Source organism: Martes martes (genome assembly GCF_963455335.1).
Source record: "Martes martes genome assembly, chromosome: 1".
Taxonomy (NCBI): domain Eukaryota; kingdom Metazoa; phylum Chordata; class Mammalia; order Carnivora; family Mustelidae; genus Martes; species Martes martes.
Window position 1 is genome coordinate 54,855,163 of NC_137888.1, and position 23,126 is coordinate 54,878,288.

At 39.6% G+C, this 23,126-nt stretch overlaps 2 protein-coding genes across 2 annotated transcripts in view; one reads left to right on the top strand and one right to left on the bottom strand.

The window, feature by feature from the left end:
- Positions 1-6,722: 6,722 nt before the first annotated feature.
- On the top strand, positions 6,723-19,015 carry HHLA2 (HHLA2 member of B7 family; the record flags this gene model as incomplete). The annotated part of the gene is made up of 5 exons (XM_080798895.1): positions 6,723-6,786; positions 8,473-8,826; positions 9,781-10,044; positions 12,485-12,805; positions 18,948-19,015. 5 exons carry the CDS (start codon positions 6,723-6,725, stop codon positions 19,013-19,015), a joined length of 1,071 nt encoding a protein of 356 aa, XP_080655021.1.
- A 165-nt stretch (positions 19,016-19,180) lies between these two features.
- The window catches only part of MYH15 (myosin heavy chain 15), a gene marked incomplete at both ends in the record, with an annotated part of 154,377 nt that continues 150,431 nt past the window's right edge, over positions 19,181-23,126 (bottom strand). The window contains one exon of the mRNA XM_080799011.1: positions 19,181-19,225. Coding sequence (XP_080655137.1) covers positions 19,181-19,225 — 45 coding nt within the window. The remainder of the gene's footprint in view (positions 19,226-23,126) is intronic.

Genomic DNA, 23,126 nt, shown 5'->3' on the forward strand with positions numbered 1-23,126 from the left:
AAAATCCTCACATCTGACACAATCAGGCCCAGTTGTTGGTTTAGCTAAACAATTTGGTATCTAAGTTATATATTTTGAATGTTTTTTAAAATTAAAATAACAAGTGTTCATCTACTACTTTCTAGGTTTTGTGAGTGGAGGGGGCCAAGGCATTGTTCTGAGCATGAAGCCCTGTTTGGTTTCCTGTGTTCTCTTTCTCAGACAACCTTTGTAGCGTACTGTCCAGTATTTATAATTTTCATTTCTTGAAAGTGGCCAGAGAACTCAGTACTTAGATTTTTTTTTTAAAGATTTTATTTATTTGTTTGACAGAGAGAGATCACAAGTAGGCAGAGAGGCAGGCAGAGAGAGAGAGAGAGAGAGGGAAGCAGGCTCCCTGCTGAGCAGAGAGCCCGATGCAGGACTCAATCCCAGGATCCTGAGGTCATGACCTGAGCCGAAGGCAGTGGCTCAACCCACTGAGCCACCCAGGCGCCCCAGTACTCAGATTTTTATAAGAGTTTGGCTCCTTCTAGATCTTCACAGTTTGCTCTCAGTCTTTTACTATTGTCTCTCTGACACCTAATCCAATAGCAGAATTTTCTTGTCTTTTTTTGTGACTTGCCCTTACTTCGTCTTTCCAGAGCATTCATCTTATTCAACTTAGCTGTTGGGGAAACACCAGGTTTGTCTTGTCCTTGAATTTAGTCAATTAACATTTAAATTATTTAGTGATGCTAACTCACTGAACTGGTGGGAGGAGAAGTATACAGAAACAGCAGACCGGCTTCTCAGAGGCACTTGACATGCCATGGGCATCTATCAGTGGTTTATAGAGGGAGCCCTGACTTTTTTTTTTTTTTTTTAAGATTTTATTTATTTGACAGAGATCACAAGTAGGCAGAGAGGCAGGCAGAGAGAGAGGAAGGGAAGCAGGCTCCCCGCTGAGCAGAGAGCCCGACACGGGGCTCGATCCCAGGACCCTGGGATCATGACCTGAGCCAAAGGCAGAGGCTTTAGCCCACTGAGCCACCCAGGTGCCCCGAGCCCTGACTTTTTTTAATCAGTCCTTGGCCTTACATCTGCACATGTTCAGAACTCACTTCACTTAATGGAGTCTTATTCAGTTGTTTACTACCTTTACATGCTCAACAAAACCGCTGCCATCTGCCTTGTTAACCTTGGCATTTTCTTTTGTCTGTTGTCTTGGCTTTGTGGCATTTTTGCTTAAAAAAAAAACAAAAACAAAAACAAAAAACAAAAAACCACCACTGTGTCCGGCTATATTCTTTCTTGTATACAGCGCTATTGAGGCGGATTGTATAACCTACCCTTTTGGCAGGAAGGAACATTTTGTGATGCAGTCTAAAGTGGAAAATGGCCCTTGTTGGCATAGCAGTGCCCCTCTTCCTCGCATTCTTTGTCTCAGGCTCTGTGGGCTCTGCTTCCAGGAGATCAACCCTGGATAGGTTTTGTAGAGTGTCTTTAGGAGGAAAGTGTGAAGAATTGTGGGAACAGGGTAGGGCAGAAAAAGGAGCTAAGCAGGGATATGGCTTCAGGTGAAGTCCCAGCTTCATTCCCTGGGAGGGGCTCTGGACCACAAAAGGTTTCTTAACTTGAAGCTACCACTGACTGGCGCAGGGAGTAGGGAAGGTGTATAACTCCCAGAATCACAGCTTTCATCACTTAAGGACAATCCTATGAAAAATGTAGCAGTAGCCAAGCAGTGTTTAGTAAAAATGATCACAGGGGATCTGTGCAGGAGATTAATGGTCTGCTAATATACAAAATATCAGATATTAAATGTGTAGTATTTCTAAAATAGCTGCTTTTATTGGACCCAATTTATGAACCTTCCTAGGTTTTCTTGGTTTTACCTGTTTCCTGGGCCCTCAACTGGGTGGACAGAGAGAACCCCTAACCCAACACCACTGCCCCACTTCTAAATGTCAGGTGCTGACCCCGCCTTCTCTGGGGAGGACAACTTCAGCGTGTCCACAATTTTACCCACCACAGTGTGAGCTGCAGTGACCACAGTCCAGACATGAGTTTCCATGACACTCGCAGAGGCACTGGTTTCCCCTGCCCTGTATTTCAAGACTCAGGATACCATACTGTGAGGCATGACTGCTGGCTTCCTTCATGGCTGTCCTCCATGGCCGAGGGGCCAGGTGCACAACTAGAAGAAACATGGGAGTTAAAGCCTCATGGGGAAAACCCATAAATGAATTCCTTCAGTTCTTTTTCTCTGATGGATATGTGGTTCTGTAGAAGATACTAGGAGATCTGAGCAAGTGGTTCTGTTTTCTGTTCTAAAGCTATGCCCAAGGCAACCACCACCTCGTATCTACTTTCCCTTCTTCATTGTTTCACTTCCCCCTTTTCCTTCACTCTTACTGCTCTGCCACTGCACCCCTCTTCCTCCCCAAAAATGTATTACTGTGTACCTTACCCCTGTTACAAAGACCTAGTCCTCCATCCACAACAACAGCGAAACAAACAAACAAACAAAAACAAACAGAGCCTGAAACAAAGACAGTACCCCTAGAGATTCAGAGTTTCGACCCAATGAATGAATACTCAAGGGGTGGACTTCCACTGTGAAACATCAGGTGAGATTTTTTTGAGTAAAGAGAGGATAATCCTGAAATTATTCTTTTGTTCTTTTCTGTTTTAACAAAGTCAATACTATTAAAATCTAAGTGGATGCTTAGGAGAAATCCCTACAATGTTACAAAGAGTTTCCTTTTGTTATGACTTTCACAAATTGGCTCAGAGCCAAGAATACTATGGTGAGGCACTGAATTTAAAAACAATGCAGAGGAGAATGTACACCCTGGAAGCTGCTTCCCCTGAAGGAACTCATAAAGGGAACTGGCATGTTGCAAGTTAGAGGAAACATTCCTGTTTTTCAAAAACAAATTGCCTTGCAATGTAGCTCCGTCACATTTAGGCCAGCAGTTAGGAGCCGGGTCTAGTCTTGAGTGTCACTGATGGGCAGGCTAGAGAGTCTTGGCATGAACGCAAGTGAAGTTTGTCATTATTACCACAGTTAGTGCTGATGACTGCAGTCAGTGTGGTCTGTAGCTGTCGAAGTGGGTCCAGGGGTAGTTGTTCTGTTCTCCTTGTTTTATGCTTGTAGAATGGCCTCAATTTTCTCTTCTGTCTGATTAGTCTTAGCATCTGGATTTCTTTTTGCCGTGTTCCATTACAGAGGCTGCCTCTCTGCCTTTCTCCCCCACATCTGGAATCCAGCCAAAATGTACCAGAACAAGATGCTTCTAACATTTGAACCCTTTTGTAAGGGTGCTGATTGCAACTTGGGTAACTTCAGTTTAATTCAAGGTGGATGATTTCTGCTGCTTTTGGGGAAGAAAATAAATGTCTAAAAATAAAATTGGGCATAAAAATAGGGCCAAATACTCATTAACTGCCTCACTTAGCTGAATGCTGAAATTATTTCAACAGAGCTAAATCAAGCATTTGTGTAGAAGAGGTTGAGTATGTTTTTTTATTCATAGTACTTTATCTTAGATGATAAATGGGTTACTGTAATTTGTCATTTTATTCAAAAGACATGAATTAAATAGCTCTCAAGGGCCTAATTTTCAGCTCATGGTGACCCTTGAATTGGAGCATTGTGTTCACAAGTTTTTTAGAATGTATGTTGTGGGCTTCTATGGGAGAGGCTGGAAGGGCAGGCAGGACCAGGAGCCAGAGTATGGAAGGCTTAGTGGGCTCGGGTTAAAAATTTGGATCTGAGTATGGTGGGAAGCCACTGAAGGGATTTCAATAGGAGGATGTCATGGAATGATTTACATTTTAAAAATATGACTGTTGGCTCCTGCATTGATAGTGGACTGACTGTAAGCAGTAACCAGCCAGATATCTAGGAAAGAGATGACAGTGGCTTTTGAAGAGACAGTAATGGTAGAGTTGCTGAGTGCACAAATAATGGAGTTTTAGGCCATTAACAAAATGACTGGGAGTAATTCTGAGTAATTTTGTTGTCTTGTTTGGGGTAAGGCAGGGAGGAATGGCAAAGGGAATGAGGTAAAAGTCAAGGGCTCATGTTGATTCTGTGATGCCTACAGGCATCTAAATGGACAGATCAGATGGAAAATTGAATATATGACATTGACTCAGATAAGTTTCAGAATCCTTCACATAATGACATTCAGAGCTATGGAATAGAAGAACTCACCTAGGGAGAGAGTCCAGAGATAGTATAAGACTTGAGAACTTCCCTTATTTCTACATAAATAGGGTAAGCAGAGACTGAACAGCAGTGAGGAAGAAAAAAAAACCAAAAAAGACAGGAGAATGAGTTGGCTGGAAACAAGAGAAGAATCTTCCATCAGAGAGATGAGGGCCCATTATGTTGAATGCTGACTGGGTAAGATGAGGACGAATCATATCTACTGTTTCTGGCAACGTGGAGGTTCTTGGAAACACTGACAGGGGCAATTTATGACCTGTCACATAAACAGAGGCCACAGTGGATTGAGAGGAAATAGTAAAAGGGAAATGGGGGTGGTCCTTTAGACAATTCTTTCAAGAAGTTAATAGAGCTAAAACATAGGTAGATAGCTAATCAAGAGCCAGAGGAGAATATCGTGGGGCTTTTTCCATGTTCTTAAGATGGGACCTATTGGGACACAGGGGCTTGATCTAGTGGAGAGAGAGAACCTGATGATACAGTTGAAGAGGGGATATACTTGCAGGGACAGATCTCTTGAGTGTAAAAAATATGGGAAACAGGGCAAAAGTGAAGGATTTGGCTTTCTGTAAGAGGAGAAGGGGAGACGGAAAGAGTAGACACCGCTGTTAATGGCTTGGTTGAACTGGTGGTAGAGTGAGGGAGTATCCATAATTGTCATTAATGAAGGTAAAAGCATCAGCTGAAAGAGACATGGGGGAAAGAAATACTGGAAGTTTCAAGAAAAGGTAGCAAATATTGGAGTTATTATGAAGAATGAGAAAGTGAACCTGTATAGTAAGATAGTGGACATGGAATGCCCCAAAGTTACATTAAGCAAGGTGGATCTGAGTTAATTGTTGCTTGGGAAAAAATGCTTAATTCTTTTTGCTTGTTTGTTTTATCAAGTAGCCTATAAAGATAAAAAGTGTTATTACATATTTACATATGTTCATAGCAGAAAATGAGTTTAATGATTACTTATAATCTTACTATTCAGAAATAATCATTGTGATACAACTTTTCATACGTTATACATGCAAATACATCAATAGGAAAAAATAAAAAGTCTTATTTTCATAACTAAGGTTATTTTACAAGTTTTTGCTTTGCCAAACATTATATCTATTGCTCTGAGCTACTGGAGTGATAACTTTGTCATACTGCAAATGTATTCCCTGATTATTTGTATTTTAATATGTTCTTGTTACTTTTCCAATTTTTATGTAGATATATCTAGCATAAAAAATGTATGGTCCTGTTAAAAAAGGCCCTCTCCCAGGGCCATACATACAATTATTTTCTTCTAGTATTTAAAAGGTAAAGATGAAACTATAAATTATTCTATAGGTTTAATTTTGCTGTGATGAAGGACTGTAATTGTATTTTTTTAGAATAGTCTTAATTATTCTTAAATCTCATCTCCTATAATATATTTATGACACAACTTTTTAATCGTGTGGATCCCAAGTGATTTCTTTAAAATTTTCTTTTAGAGATTTTTAAAACTAATTATATGTTATTCTTTAAACAAGATATTTCTTAAAAGGAATAAAAATTACCTATAATCCCAGCATTAGAGAAAATCAGTTATATTTTACTTACTTGGAATTATATTGTATGTATACAGTTTGCCATCTATATTTTCTTATGTGTTTTAGTTTTTGAAATACTCATTTTGAATCATGATTTTATTTTTTTTAAAGATTTGATTTATTTATTTGACAGAGACAGTGAAAGAGGGAACACAAGCAGGGGGTGTGGGAGAGGGAGAAGGAGGCTTCCTGCTGAGCAGGGAGCCTGATGCAGGGCTTGATCACAGAACCCTGGAATCATGACCTGAGCCAAAGGCAGACACTTAACGACTGAGCCATCCAGGCACCCATGAACCATGATTTTAATAACTGACTTATGATTTGTTCTATTATTCTAATACATGAGAATATATTTCCAGATTTTGTTTTGTTTTTGTGTGTGACTATAAATAACACCATAGTTAACATCATTGGTGTTAATCTTTAACTGAATTTGATTTTAGTATATTTACTATAAAAATACATGTCCACTGTAGAAAGCTTTAAAAATAACAGAAACTGTTATCCAGAGAACTACTGTTGAACATATATCAGATCTTTATTCATTCAACAGCCAGTTTTCAATACCAATTGTATAGTAGGCACTGCTTTAGATGTGAAATCCATTCTGCAGAGTTAACATCCTAGTGTATATTTAGTGATATGTCATCTGTCTCTGATCTGCAGAAATGTATGTGCTTTTAAAAAGGGACTATGCTACTTACAAGTTACACTGTATTCTTTTTTCTCCTATAACGTTAAGAACTTCTTTCCATGCCATTGAACCATCTATTACAATATCCTCTTTAGTGGCTGCAGAAGAATGATTTGTGTGGATGTACTGTAGTTTCTTTAACTGATCTCCTATAGTCAGACACTCTTTCTATTCCAATTCCGGTTTGCATTTGAAATCCATAACATGCATATTTTGCTTGTCTTTGATAGTATAACTAGTATGACCTCCACGAGACATGAAGGCACAGGCAGTGCTGTCTATCATCCTCATTCTTGTACCATCTCTAAGCGGATTTCACGGTGAGTTCCTTTATAATACACCCAGGTGTTAGTTGTTTGTATTCGGAGCTAGGAACATGAGCACACAATGCGGTTTCCTCTGTAGCCATAGTATTGTGAACCTTTCTTTTTTGAAGATTTTATTTATTTATCTGACAGAGAGAGAGAGAGAGTGTGTATGAGCAAGGGGAGTGGCAAGCGGAGAGTGAGGGAGAAGCAGGCCTCCCACTGATCAAGGAGCCTGATATGGGGCTCCATCCCAGGACTCTGGGATCATGACCTGAGCCAAAGGCAGAAGCTTAATTAATGACCACCCGGGTGCCCTGCATTGTGAAATTTTCTAAAAGATCACTTAATGAGAAACAGGAAAACAGAGTGGAGGTCCTGCATGAAGATTAAAAATGGTATTTTTTCCTGTCTTCTGTAAGGCTTTTTCTAATCAGTTATCTGCTACCAATATAAAATCACTAGAAAGCCAAGTTTGATTGATTGATGATTGATTTTTTTTTTCAAGTGTAAGCTTGGTACTTAACACTTAACAGAAGGCATTATCCCCTTTGCCTGGTCCTGTGACGAGCATTTTTAATTACCTAAGGGAATATTAGAGGTGCTTAGTAGAGCAATTAGGGAAATTGACAAAAACCACTCCTTTCCCCCCACCTTTCCGAGTCGTTCTCTCAACAAAATATTTGCAATCTCTCTAGCTCTGTACAGAAATAAACTAAATCTCTCTGAGGGAGAGAAGTGGGAGAAAACAGAGTGGAAAGGGATCCAGAGGAAGAGGCAGAGGAAAAAGACTGTGATAAGCCACAGGAGCACTCAGTTCTTCCATCATGGGTGGTCTTGCCTAAGGGCCGAAGGAATTTACCCCATCATCTATATGATAAGATCCTTTCCAGCTCTATTATTCTAAAATCTGTAGATAGGGTACATAATCTACTTAACATATTTTATGAATTGGTCAAAGAAGCTGGATGTTGCCTTCAAGGATTCTGAAATGGCTAAATATATTTTCTTTGCAGAAAACTTGCTTGTGATGAATCCATCTTCTTTAAAAAAGTAATTTCTGAAGTTAGTAATAAACTATATGTATGTTATAAATATATATTTATGTGTATATATATGTGTGTGTGCATGTATCTCAGGGTGAATGGACTTCCACATTTATATCCAGAATAATGTTCCTTTACTATATTTCAGTTGACTCCTAGGATATCTGGAGAGGTGTCCTAAGGCCAAAATAAATGAGTCACTTCGCTTCCCCTTTTGGACTCCTCCTGCTTAAGTGTTCCCTTGCTTGAAGCTAATGTCTGCATATTCCTTACAGATTCCTGAGTCGAGCATTGTCTTCTACGTACTCCAAATATTTTCTAATGAAACCAAGTTAAATTTGCTCTAATCTTTTAGAGCCTACTGACTCTAGTTAGCTGGATAAACTAATTTGTTATTGTTGTAGTAGATGTTAAAAGTGAATGTGTTCAGGAATAAAAATCAGGAGGAGTCTTTTGTATACATAATATACAATTACAAAAACTCGAACACAAGCTTCATGGCTTATTTCTAGTAATCAGACTAGCAAGGGTTCTTGATGGTGTGGTCTATTAGTGATCAGGCTGCAGATCCAGGATAGTTCTGCTAGGTGGTCCTGATAGAGCCCTTGATAAGCACCCATCACTAATTCTCTTCATACCTGCTCTTGATTTTTAGATACATTCCTTTTAGCTTCCCCTAAACTTATAACTGCTGAGGAAGAGCAAATAGTCATTGGAAGACTTGGTGAAGATATAATTCTCCCTTGCTCATTTGAAAGTGAGCCTGAAGTTGTAATTCACTGGAAAAATCAAGATAACTATGTTCACTCATACTACAAAGACAGTGACTATTTGGAAGCACAAGATCACAGATATGCAAACAGGACATCCCTCTTCCATGGTGAAATTCACAAAGGGAATGCTTCTTTATCTTTAAGAAGATTAAGCCTTCTGGATGAAGGAATTTATTTATGCTATGTGGGAACAACATCTAGAAAAATCATAAATAAAGTGGTTCTAAGGGTGGGAGGTAAGTAAGTATATGAGGTTTTCCAAAACATAACAAGGATATCATTCCATGTTTTTCTGAAATACCTTTTCCTTAATTGAATATGCTGTGGGCTTCCTTCCAAGTCAATAAATACAAATCTACCTCATTTTTTAAATGCATGGTATCTTGTAATATAGAAATGCTATAATTGATGCACCCATTCCTCTACTGGTAGGTGTTCAGGTATTTCCAGTGTTTTACATGACAAATGTTGTGAGGGGCATTCTTGTATTTAATAGTAGGAAATGATCTGAAAGTAAAGTATCAGAAAATTTTAATACATTACTTTGACCAGCAGCAAAAGAGCATTCATTTTCCCCTTAGTCTTATCAGCATTAATTTCTGCCTATATGGTGTCTTTTTAAAAAAATGTTGAACTATTGGCTTATTTAAGGGTAATTTTAATATTATATGCTTGCTTCTTGTCTGTATTAATTTTATAACTTACTTATTTATGGGGGGAGAGGCATTTTCTAGTGGGTTGTTTCATCCAGCACTTGTTTCTTCTTCCTCTGTCTCATTTAGCTGCTTCAGACCTTGACTCAGAAATCTAAGAATCATATGTAAACAAAGAATTAAGAAGACTCTTGAGTTATTACCTAGAGAGTACAGAGTGCTGCATGAGCTCTAGTTTCTATTGGTTGCTCAGCGAGATCATTAGATTTCTTTTTAGAACTCTTGCTAGAGAATTAAGATTGCTAATTGCTACGCTAAATATCCATGAATGCTTTTTTTTTTTCATTTGTAGATAAATACAGTATATCTTAAGTTTCTATTGAGTTTTGGTTTTGTTTTTCCGTTAGTAACTGCCAATTTTTGCTCATTAGGCTCAGCTTTTCATTTCATGGGTATTAAAGTAGTAAGTGTTCTGCACAGATGACTCAAGAAGAAGTTAATGACAGTCCCTCATATGTCCTTCTTTCTCCCTCCTAGCTTTCGTCACACCTGTGATGAAATATGAAAAGAGGAACACAGAGAGCTTCTTAATATGCTGTGTGTTAAGTTATCCTCATCCACATATCTCATGGAAAACGAACAATACAACCATCTCTGAAAGCAATAAGGGAGAAATTGAAACCTTGGATCCTTTTCAAGTTGACAGTATGATAAATATTACAGGATCAAATTTATCTTATGAATGTGCTATTGAAAACTCATTACTGGACCAAACATGGACAGGAGGATGGACAATGAAAGGTAGGCTCCATTGGGCTTCCTGTGTGTATGTGCTATGTCAGAGGTTGGGAGGAAATGAGGATTGATTTATAGGGAAAAAAATGGAACACAAAAGAAAGAAAATGCATCTGCTCCAGTGAGAAGACTAAGACTGACCGGGTCTATTATTTACTGGCTCTGAACACTACTTCCTCTCTAGTAAAACAGAAGTAATTCCTACCTGCTAGGTGTAGGATGTGTGAAATGGAAAGTAGTAAATCTATTCATGAATGTTATTAAAATATTATTATATTTATCTATGATTTATCTTCTTTTTAAACTTTATTTTATTTGAGAGGGGGAGAGAGAGAACAAGCAGGAAGGAGCGGCAGAGGGAGAGGGAGAAGCAGGCTCCCCGTTCAGCAGGGAATCCGATACGGACTTAGTCCCAGGACCCTGGGATCACGACCTGAGCCAAAGGCAGATGCTTCACCGACTGAGCCACCCAGCACCCTTTGTGATTTTTATCTGCATTGCACTTCCAAAGATCTGAGAAGAAAGCTTGCCTACTAGGTCACAATCTGTGATGCTTGCCAATCTTTCAACTAAATAAAAATTCACTAGTATTATTGCTTCTGTTCATTCTCTTTACATAGTATTAGCCCATTAAGCTTTATCAACAACTCTATCATAGCATGAGCATTTTTAGTACCCCTTCCTCTCATTTATTTGAACAAACAGAAATTCTGATCAATCTCTACATCACCTACTATTTAAGATTAAGAGGAAAAATTAGTTTGACATCTTATCCAATTTCAAGAAAAATGTTGTATATTTTAGAAGCAAAGCAAAATGTTTTCCTAAATCCCCATTACATGGAGAAAGTGGGTGTCAGCTATCCTTTTTGGCCTTCTTTTCCTGAATTTCATATTCTCAAGTGCTTGCAAGAAGACCCTAAATTAAGAGTGATTCACCACGTTTACATAATCCGTGTCGAAGGCATGGTCACCCAATGTTCACTTTTCCAGGCAGCAATGGAACCATGGGGAAGTGTTGGAAATGTCCATACTAAATTGTAAATATTTTCTATGGAAAATCATATTTTCTCATGTTTATTCGGAATTCAGTATCCAGAAGCATCCACAGCTCCTTAGGTTCAGTGCTATGTTGTGTTGCTGAGGAGTCATTATATGCTATGTGTGTTGCTCACAGACTGTGAACACTTGGAGAGCCTGGGTGGCTCAGTCATTAAGCATCTGCTTTCAGCTCAGGTCATGATTTCAGGGTCCTGGGATCAAGTCCTGCATCAGGCTCCCTGCTCGATGGGGAGCCTGCTTCTCCCTCTCCCCCTTCCCTTGCTTGAATTCTCTCAAATAAAAATCTTAAAAAATAAAAAGAATTTATTCTCATATTCATTTCTGGATCCACAGCATCTAGTACAATCATGTAAACACTAAACTAGGAAGGTAGCATACAAAGGAAGCAATTAATTCTGTTCACTGTGGTTGGGTATAAACAGGGTTGTTGGAGAATATATGCTTAAGGAGGTTGCATATGGGCAGAAGTTTAAAGGAATAGCAGGGATTTCCAGAGAACATAGGCATTCCAGATTAAAAAACACAAAAGCACGGAGGAGTAAATATCGCCTGTATTTGTAGAAGTGTAAGTGGTAGAGGATGAAACTAAAGTAGCAAGAGATAAGCCTGAAGAGGGAGTCGAACACCAGATGGAAGGCCTTGATCTTGCTCAGGAACTGGACCAGGATTCCAGAGGTGGCATGGAGCCGCGGAAGGATTTTTGAAGTATTGGAGAGACCCAGCCGTGCATTTTAGATAGGTTTGTTTTGGCATCACTCTCTCACAGGTGGAGTGTGAAGCAAGGGAGTCTAGAGCTTAGGCAGAAGAAGTCGTGGTAGTGCACAGAGGTCAGCTACCGAGCGGCAGAACTGGAAGGACGAGATAGAGCTGGATGTGGGGGAGCAAGATGAGAATGTCCAGCAGAGTCCCTCCTCTCACAGAGCTCAGTCCAGTGGGGGCTTACCTGTACACAGCTAGAAATAGACTATTAATGTCAGGAGAAGAGACTTGCGCAGAGAGTGATTAAGAAGCAGTTGAGACCAGAAGAGACTACTAGAGAGTAGACGGAGGGGCGAGAGGAAGGTCCTGGAGAATACCAGCATTTGAGGGGTCAGTAGAAGAACAACATTGAGTTCAAAAGCCTGGTAGTTGGTAGCAACATTCTTGAGTGCTCACTATCAGGCTGCAGGAGTTGGAAACCAGGAGTGTCATCTCACTAGCTAGCCCAGGCTTAGGCTTCGTCGAAGGCCTAAACTTAATCGTGGTAAGTGTTAAAATGGTGGTGGCACAGCTTCTTTCAAAAACCATTTCCAAAGGTATTTCTCAAAGCATTTCTAAGTATAACTTGGAAAATTCATTTGAAAATTGTATTTTCATTGATGTTTCCTTTTCTATCCCATCATTAGATGACCTTCATAAAATGCAAAGTGAAAATTTTTCACTTTCATGTGAACTTACAAACAGTATTTTTTTACTGGATCAAGACTTCATAGTCACTTGGTCCAAAGTGGAAAGAGAGACCTCCTCTATCCTGGCTTACTTTCTGAGCTCCTCACGAAATACAACCATCTATGAACCCCGAGTCTCCTGGAACAAAGAGCGAATAAACCAGAGTGACTTTTTCTTGACTCTGAAGGATCTGAGAGTTTCAGACAGTGGGGAATACTTATGCAATATTTCTTCAAGCAAATACACTTCACTTACCCTCCAAACACTGCATGTAGTAGGTAAGTTACAAGTAGGGTTGGGTAATTGGTTTTGGCTATAGCAATATAGCAATAGAGATTGTAACTATCAAACAGGGAAATTAGGTTGGCATTTAAAGAATTTTGATTAGTACTTCTGAAAATGTAGATACTACAGGGATACTTTTGGTGAAGATGGTAGTCAACCTCCTTCTTTCAAACACACAAAAGTCCTTCATTGAAAAAAAAAACTATTCCCATAAGATTTCCTTTTCATGGTTTCAGGGCTTTAGAAATGAAGGGGGAACCTACATGATTTGGTGACTCTTGAGCCTAAGCATCCTCAATTCCTGTTTACTGATGTGCCTGACACATGCTTTAGGTCCTGGGGTCTGGGGAGTTGAGGCTTCAGGCACAGTAAGAAGTTAGAATTGGGGCTCTGGTAGAGGCTAGGGAAGCATGGTCTGGGAACTTGTTGGAAACAATCACCAAAGGACATTGGAAACACTAAATGTACACCTGATCCTGCTCTTTTTTTTTTTTTTTTTTTTTTTTTTTTACTTCTAGTGATAGTTAACTGCCAAAACTCTTTAAAATCTTTCTAGTTTAAAAAAAAAAATCTTTCTAGTTTACTGTCTATAGAGTCATGGTACATGTACCAATGAAGTTGACTTTCTAGGTGGGCTGGTTGATCCCCTTACCCTTAAGCTATCAATGAGATATCATAGGACATAGTGGCAGCTCTCCATTCTTTATTAAACATATTTGAGCCAGTGGGACATGTGTTTTAAAAAACATTTCTATCAGGGCACCTGTTTGGCTAAGTCAATTAAACATCTACCTTTGGTTCAGGTCATGATTCTAAGGTCCTAGGATCAAGCTCCATGTCAGGCTCCCTGCTCAGCAGAGAGCCTGCTTCTTTCCCTCTCCCTCTACCTGCCATTCTGTCTACTTGTGCTCTTTCTCTGTCAAATAAATAAGTAAAATATTTAAAAAAAACATTAAACATTAAAACATTAAAAACATTAAAAAAATATCATTCTAGTTGTGAAAATTAGGAATAACAGATTTGGAGGTTCAGTGATTCTATGTAGTGAGACTTAGAGGTAAGAATATGGAGTTGTCCTTAGGTCAAATGGCCTTCAAATAGAAGCTTCTAGACACTGAGGGATGACTCTCCCTTTGTGTAGAGCTGTCATTTTGAGAGTGCTGAAAACTGGGGTGCAGTTGAAGCTCCTCTTTTTCTCCCAAGTAAAAATGTTAGTTTCCTGTAAAATCTAGATAAGCTTTCATTCTATTTTTCAAATGTTGCTTCATGTTGGATTCATTTTGGAGTGTAGAAAAAAACCCCAAAAAACAGGAATATATGGTCTGAAGACCACATATGATCCATCTTTCTAACCAGAGATTTAATTTTTAGTTTACACAAAGCAAAACATCAGGACCATTCCATCTCTGACAAAAGAAGCTTTTCAGAACCTCTGAATTCCCAAGTAAACCCTGGCCTATTGAGACTGGAGGAGGGTCTCCCCGCACTTCCCCCCAGAAAGAAGTGTGTGGCAGGAGCTACCCTAGCAGGGCAAAAAAGAGGTCAAGCACTACTAGTATCCTAGATAGCACTCTTTCAAAGAAATTTGGTTTTCTCTTCTGAATCACAGTTTTCTACTTGTCTTACCCAGGAGATACAGCAGCACTTGAAAAGGAAGCCCAGATTGGGTGGTAGGGGGAGTTATGATTCTTAGAGTCTAGATCTATTCAATACAGGTTGCATGGAATTGAATGGAATTGAATAATCCTTGCTAAATTTTGCTGCTGAATCACTATGTGATGTTGGGCAAATCTCTTTACAGTGGAGGAAGTGAGGGTGACAAAGTAAGAAAATGCTATACTTTGCAGGATTTTCTTCAGGAGGAAAAGTATGCATATATTTTGTTTTTTTGTTTTCCTTTCTAGGATTTTATTTAGTTGCAGAGAGAGAGAGAGAGATCATAAGCAGGAAGAGCAGCAGGGAGAAGGAGAAGCAGGCTCCCTGCTGAGCAAGAAGTCTGATGCAGGACTCAATTCCAGGACCCTGGGATTATGGCCTGAGCCTAAGGCAGGCACTTAACTGACCGAGCCACCCAGGGGTCCCAGAAAAGTATGCATATGAAAACACTTTCAAAAGTCAACATTGCCACTTAATCGCTCATTCTTTATATGGGTATACAATTTCAGAATGATACCAATATGTGTAGAGATTAATGTTTTAGTGGTTACAGAACATTATTAATAAAGAGTATGTTCATAAAAATGGACATCTGTTATATGAAAAAATAGCCACAAGCACCTTTTCACCTTGAATCGGCCTGTGTGCTCTAACACTTGCTCCTACTCTATGGCAGAAGGTAGATCACAAGATTAACGGGTTCTGACTTGAGTAACTCCAGGTCTCCAAGTTTCTGCCTTCTGGGGTCCTACTTCCTTTAATACTAATTACAACAATTATAGTTCCAACAAAGATGCTGGAAAAACCCCAGCTCCTGCCGTGATTCTGAGGAGCATCAAGCACTCTATTATCCTGGTGTTCGCCTGTCACCTCTCACTCCGCTCCACTGATCCCCTCTGCACTTACCCTGTTTCTCTATGCCCCTGTCTTCTCCAAACCAAGGCTGCACTCTGCTCTCCCTTCATCCTCCAAGGAGAATGCTGGGCTGTGGATAGTCTGTAGTCATAATTATTCCTTTGTAACAGTGTGTTTACTGTCTTTACAATATAAAACAATAGAAACTCACAATGCATAATACACTCATTGCTTCTCAAGTTTGCAACCTTTTTCTCCCCAACACCCACCTCCTACCAAGCCCCAAATTGGTTAATATTCTGACTTATGCAGGTTTCCCACAGTACAGACATTGAGACTGGGAGATATTTATGCTCATAAATGCAGAATTAACTAGTTTTTAAAATCATAAATGTGTTCTTTGGTAATTTTTCTTCCAGCTTACAGACTTTTTGTTTTATTTAGAACAGAGTCAAAGCAGAACCACCTGGATAATTTTTCTGTCTTTGGTGATTTTGGGTCTCCTGGCAATTTGCATATTCTGTATGTTAAAAAGATACAACCGTTCCAGGAGAGGTAGGTATCTCATGGAGAATATGAACTCTGTCCCTCAGTGTACAGGTAGAGGTTATCAAGGATGACCTACAGATAACCCTACATGGCTGTTAGACATATAAACAGTTCTGAATTTTCCGGACAGTTGTTTGTAAAATTTATCAGAAATCCTTTAAAATGCTCCCACATTCCCAGCTAACTATACTGCTAACAAATTTATCCTGAATTAAATGGTTAAAGATGTAACAAGCCATATACAAGCACATGCATTGCAGCACACTGAAAAAATTTAAATCTAGCACTAAAATAATACACAGAATTACCAAAATTATCTTGCGTTGAAAAATAGATGGAAAGAAATAAGCCCAAACTTTAAAAGTGGATGCCTTTGGAAAGTTTGTCCCTATGTCTAGACTTGCTTTCGTCCCTGCACTTTGTTTCCTCTTTCTTTGAGCTTTGTCTATGGTATCACTGCTTTGTCTTTTATGGGCCATTTTATTGTAATCCTTGTTGCATTTTTAAAACACTTTTTCTAGATTTTCTGCAACAAAACTTGGGTTACTAACAGGTAATTTAAAATGATACATTAAGATGCTATGGTCATAGGACTTCTTAGAAGGTTTGGCTTTTATTGACAGAATTAAATCTAGGGAAAACTTAGTTCTACTTATTTCCACATTTTGTAGACCAGGAAAGTGGAATCCAAGAAGTTGGGGGCATGAAACAGACTTCTGTATACCACTTAAGGAGACCCAGCTTCTTTCTCTTATTCTATAATCTGAGATGCCTGAGTGTCCTGGGAGGTTGAGATAAATCCTATGTCCATTCCTCTGACTGATAATTGCCTTTTGCCCCTGATGAAGTTAGGAGATTTGGTAATAGGAGACACCTTTATTCCTTTATTGAAAGTAAGATATTAAGCATGACAGTGAGCAGGAGTTTCACCAATTTCACCCTGTGACTGTTTATACTAATAGGAAGGCCACTCTAGCTTATTACTGGTTTCTCCTGTCCCTTACTGGCCGGAAGTGGAAAAAGATAGGAAATCATAGGCAAGTCTAGTTTGTCCCCTCGGGTTCAAATTATATGACAGAGGGGCACTACATACTGCTCCAGAATGACAGTTTATCTTCTATATTGGAAGTGTGCAAAAGTCAAGTCTCAACAGAAAACACCTGGAACACTCAAAACTGTACAAAGGGGAGCACAGAAGATAGCTCATTTCCCCAGAGCTGGAAGCAGCTGATTGCCAGCAAATCTAAACAAGTAGAAGGTGCCATTACCAAAACCCAGAAGAAGAGAGTCCTGTAAAACCAGATGCCTTGTAGGGAGAGTAACTTTTACTTGAAGGACATAGCCAGACCAAGGCGACCTTACAAGGAAGGCTCTGGAAGAATAAATATGTGATTTTGCCCTTCCCTCTCTGTACTCTCTACTCCATTTGGAAACGAGAGGGTAAACACAGCCAATGGAAGGAATCCGTCCAGGTCAGCTATGCAGGGCAGACACAGCAGGCTGGGTTCTGATTCTGGAGGAGCAGTCTGGAGCGATCAGCAAAAACAGTGTCAGGGTATTGGCTATTTGAGCAATGTTCGATAACTGTGGGGTTAGATAGGCTGAAAATATATTTCAAGCTGTTACACTAAAGGCCCCCAAAACTTGCCCACCTCTAGGTCCCTGGTTGTAGTTCCGTATGACCATGGTATGTGTTTTCTTTTTTAAATTCCCTTTTCTAGAACTGTTTTAAAATGCTTTTAGTCTAGGATAAGTATAAATTAACCTAGATTTTTAGCAAGGCACAAAAGGAAGGCTTTCCTTGGAAAACAGCATTGTACCCGTACCTTTTTCTTTTGCTATCAGTGGACTTAATCACCACCTCCTTGGCTGTTATTTTCCATTGTTAATGGTTAGTAGGACTCAGGCCAACTATCCTAAAGAGCCAGGAATTCCTGGCTTGGCTGGACAGCTTTTATCCCTGTTTTGGTGCACCTGAATCAGCCATAAGAATTTATTGTTATTTGTAGCTAATGAGGTATTTCTACACTGCATTTTTAAGGCTGTTTTTTGGAAGAAGGATATGAAAGGGGGAGTAACTAAGGTGCATCTAATAACATAATTGTACTGAGGCAGGAATAAAAAAATGAGTGTTTGCAAAAAGATTTTTTCTAAGTTTTTCTTTTTTTTCCTATAGAAGGGTCTTCTGTCTGTACTGAGATGGCCAACACTGCTGATGCAGAAGAAAGCAAGGTAAAGCTTTTTACTTTATCAAACCAATTATAGCATAAGAATGCTACTGTGAAAAAGTAATTGATACATATATCATCTCGCAAGACTTTGATAGAGGGATAAGAAAGGGCGAGAGGGATCACGGGATAACAGAACAGGAAAAAAATATATAATTAGGGCTCTACTCAAATAACTGGCTGCTCTTCTCATTTCCTATTGTTACTTGTGGAGAAGATCTGAGCGGCACTATGCATATGGTGGGAAACCAGTGTACTTATTCTTCCAGTGGAAGCACGGAACTGTATAGAAGTAGAAAGAAATACAAAGTAGAAAAGCAGATTACAGTTTCTACCCAGATTCAGTTGGCTTGCCTTCCCTATTTGTCCAACCACTTCTAAGCTCCTTGGGAACCAATAATTCGCTTACGAATTATAGTTTACTTGCAAATGCAGTTGTTTAAAATGGAGTTAAAACTTTTTGCCACACACCTTTTATTATGAGTTCCATTAATCAGAATATAAATAAGAGCAAAGAGTGGGGTAAACTCTTTTCTCTACTGGTTAAAAACTCAGCAAATAGGGACACCTGGGTGGCTCAGTTCGTTAAGCGGCTGCCTTCGGCTCAGGTCATGGTCCCAGGGTCCTCGGATCAAGTCCCGTGTCAGGCTCCTTGCTCACCAGGGAGCCTGCTTCTGCCTCTGCCTGCCACTCTGCCTGCTTGTGCTCTCTCTCTCTCTCTGACAAATAAATTTTAAAAATCTTAAAAGAAAAAAAAAAGAACAAAACCCAGGAACTAATCTAGAAGGGTGATTAAAATTGAGCCTTTATAACTACTTATAACTGTCTCATGGTTCTCTGATTACAGATGCAGACAATCGCTCCAAAGCTCCCTACTTCCAAAAACCAAAACAAAACACTATCATCATTAAGTGATTAAGATAAAAATGGTTATTCTGACATGAACCCCAGCCATTTAAAATCCATTTTTCTTGGTTCTAGGCTTTTACAGGACACCCAGCCAGTAGAGGAAAGTAAGACAGAACTGTATCAACCCATGATGAGCACCCTTAATATCCAGTGACTTCGCTTCCTCTCTCTTCACTGCAGTTCCAGCGGTGGCTTGTCAGGGCCTAATAATTCTACCTTTGAAAAGACTTGCAACCATTGAGTTTCCCACTACCATATTTCCTCTTCAAGTTCCAACTATTACTCACTGACTCCCTACCTACCTCAAGATTATGAATGCCTGGATGCCAGTTCCAACTAGAAAAGAACTGCTCTCATGCAGTGGCACTCCTGCTGCAGTCAGTCCAGGAGGCCACACTGAGGTTCCTACCAAGATCTTGGAAGAAATGTATCACTAAGCATTGATTCAAAATCTGATCAACTAGTGATGGGTGAGAGAGCACACAGAAGCAGAAGTCACCTTAGTGAAAAGGTGAAAAATCAGGGCACTTGATATGCTAAGGTATTGTACTCATTTTATATGAATAGTTAATATCAGCTTAACCAACTAGATTTAATATGGTGAGTCTTAGGGACCCCAAAGTTTAAAAATGTCAGTATCTCCAAGATTGCCTAGAGCAAAGGGCCCTATCAACTCAAGAACTGACATCTCTGGGGGGTGGGTTATGCCTTCCAACACCAGGTTTACATAGATGAGTGACATTAGCTATGAAGATAATTTGACTCACTCTTCTGACTCAGTTGTCATATTGTTAATCAGCTTTATGATAAATTTAGATTTCCACATAAATTTTTACACACAGGGAGAATGGATAACCCAGCTGACTTGATGATCTCTTCCCTTTATTTTAATCAATTTATAAGAAAGAAAAAGTCTAACCAGCATTTTAGTGACTTAAGTTTTGACCCTATAGTTTACAGGAGGAAACCACCCCTGAATTGTGCGTGATGCTAGCTGGCCTGATTTTCTCTAAGTACTGACATCATTATAAAGAAAAACTTTAACTGTGAGGAGAAAATGCTCACAACTGCTATACTCTTCTTACAAAATGGAAAGAACAAACTCAACAAATTGAGGATGGCAGACAAGAATGAACCTGGGTCCTTCAATACTGTTGAGCCCCTGAATTAATCTCAGAGCCACTTGTATTAGTCAGGGTTGGGGTCAGAGAGGCAGAGTGCTGAGAATGACAGAGAATACAGACTTGTTATATGGAATCAACCTCATATAATTCTGGGCACCTGTGAAGAAGACTCCATCAAGCTGTCCCTTTTGCTTCTGGGGCTGGGCCTGAAGTATGGAAATCGGCTCTGTCAGTGGTCAAGAAGGAAAGCTAGATATGGAGTGCGGATGAAAAATGAACAGTTCCTCCTTCACTTCTCCCTCTCAAATCTAGTGACAATTTCTCTTGTGAACCAACTCTAACCCAGAACCACACAGAGAAAGGAAATCCAGGAAATGAACCTCCTGCTGAGCCACACTGGCACAATACAAAGCCAGCATTCCCACCTATCACTCAACTGTCTTGTGTGAGAAGCTGCTTCAGTGTTGAAAAGCTGCACCAACAGCTACCTAGGCTATACCTAGCCTACCTAGGTATAGACTGGGAGGATTTAACCTACAAATTCTAAGTGCCTGTGACTATATGTACATCATAGTGCTAAAAGGAAAGTTTATCAACTCCTACCATTAGTGGCTAAAAACATAGAGTCATGGATGAGTCAGGAAAAATTTGTTAACTTTAGTAATTACAATTTACCAACATACCCTAGGCCTCGTGGCCCATGTCTTTTGTAAATATTACTCATTAAGAGACAATATGGACAAAAGAATAGGTTTCATTTTTTAACTTCAGAATGTGAATGATTTTTATATTAATCTTTTATGTAAAATGTTTACTTGTATTTGAGGATCTGAAAAATCCCCATTAACCTTGGAAGCAAAGATACTCTATTACATTTTCTAATCACCTTGTTTAAATTGCTTTCCGCACCACATAAACATGTTTTAAATGCTTGTTTCAAATGCGACTTAAGTTTTCAAACATTAAATGGTACCATCCTTGTACTTGTCCAGCCTCTGTCCTTCATAAGCAAAGGACTTCTTATTCTTCATGAGTCTGAAAAACAAAATATGAGTGTGCTCTCTGAGATTCCTGTGACTTTCATCGGTGGTACACACACCCAGAATGAAGCCCAGTCCTTTTCAGAGTAAGCAGGCCTTAGCCAAGTCCTCATTAGCTTCAAAGGGATGCAGGGAATTGAAGCAATTATATGCATTACAGAAAGCAGACACAGGTAATTCATCTGAAGGATGTGCTTGGACATTCTCCATTTTCTGCCCACCTAGCCTTGGGGGGGTGAAGGCAGCGCCCTCTACCAAAGACTCCATGAGGGAAAGACGGTGGCCACATCACCAATTGGCTCCACAGCCCAGAGAGACACCCAATTCTATCAGAGAATGTTTTTGCTTGGTTTATGGCAGTTAGATTTTTCAGGCTTTCCTTCTGAGAATGGGGAACAATTAGTCATTGCACCGCCAAGGATGGTTTTCCTAGTCATCTTGGGTATGTCTAAGAAGAAATTTCTGCTTCACTCATTTTATTCTTTGTTAGAAATAACTGTGACAAAGTCGAATACATTACAAATGTTTTGCAGCTCTTTTGACCTCTTCCAGCTGAGCACAAGCGTAACACATGTGAGGCATTTCCCTAAACAAAACCATTAAATGGAGTTGATGGGCAGGCCCTGCCTCTAAGACCCCAAATCAATGCCATGACCCTTCTCAAATTGAGGGCAGAGTTCAAACCACTTAAGTGGGCCTCTGCTCAGAGGCCTTATCCCTGAGACAATATTCAGGCGGCAACAAGAAATCTCTGGAGTGTGCCAATGACTCATGCTTCTCAAATTTAGATCTAAATGTATTCAATATAACCAGCTTTTAGATTCTCCTTCAAAAGAGATTATTTTGACCTCCTTTCCGGTCGTATGTATTCTGGACAACCCTATCTACTTATCTTGCAGAGCTATTAGTAATTCATTTATAATAAGAGGAATAGGTATATACCAAATTTTAAAAAATGATATGGTACCTATCTGCGCTAGGCACCATGTTAAGTGCTTTATAGGCATTCCATAAAGGGCAGCGAATAGCGCATTTTACGAAGTCTTTCAATTCATTTCTCCTAAAGCCAGATCTCATTTAAAGACCCTGTTTGTGGGATATCTCAATAAGAAAGCCGGGACTTCCTGTTTTGTTTGTATATAACCCCCAAATTCATATGTTGAATGGTTTTAGGAGGTGGGGCCTTTAAGTCCTGAGGATGGAGTTCTTGTGAAGAGGATTAGTGCCTTCTAAAAAAATCCCCAGACAGCTTCCTCCCCCTCCCCATCCCTTTTACTCTGTGAGGACCCAGTGAGAAAAGGGTCATCTATGAGGAAGTGGCCCTCACCTGGGACTGAATCTGCCAGCACCATGATCCTGAACGGCCCAGCCACCAGAACTGTGAGAAATGTTTGTTATTTATAAGCCACCCAGTCTCTGGCATTGTTACAGCAGCCTGAACAGACCCTGACAAGCCTACAGGTCAGTGGTCTTTGTCATGCTGCCACTATGCTAGTAGAATTAGGGTAGAAACTCCTACCCTGGCATCAGAATAATAGTGTTGAGAACCACAGATATGGAAATACCCTTCCCTCCTGTTTTAGAACAGAATGAGGGGAAAAGCAGAAAGCTAGAGAGGACAAATACATTTATTCCCCACTACCTCAGCACCTAGGTCTCCATACTGATCCAGTATGAAGTCATGTACTTATCTATATAGAAAGACTCAACTCCGTTTCAAGCAGATCTATCTGTGCTTTTAAAATTGTCTTTGCTCTCTGAACTCCTGACTGTTCTACACAAATGGATCTAGGACCCAGAACTGAGAACTTACAAGTTCACCTGGAATTAAGCATTTGAGAGGTAGAAATACAATGTACATTCCACTAGAATGCTTAGCACTGCATATTACCTGGACAAGGAAAATTTAGTAAATATGGGAAGAACTTAGCAGAATCTAGTTTTTGTTTTTTT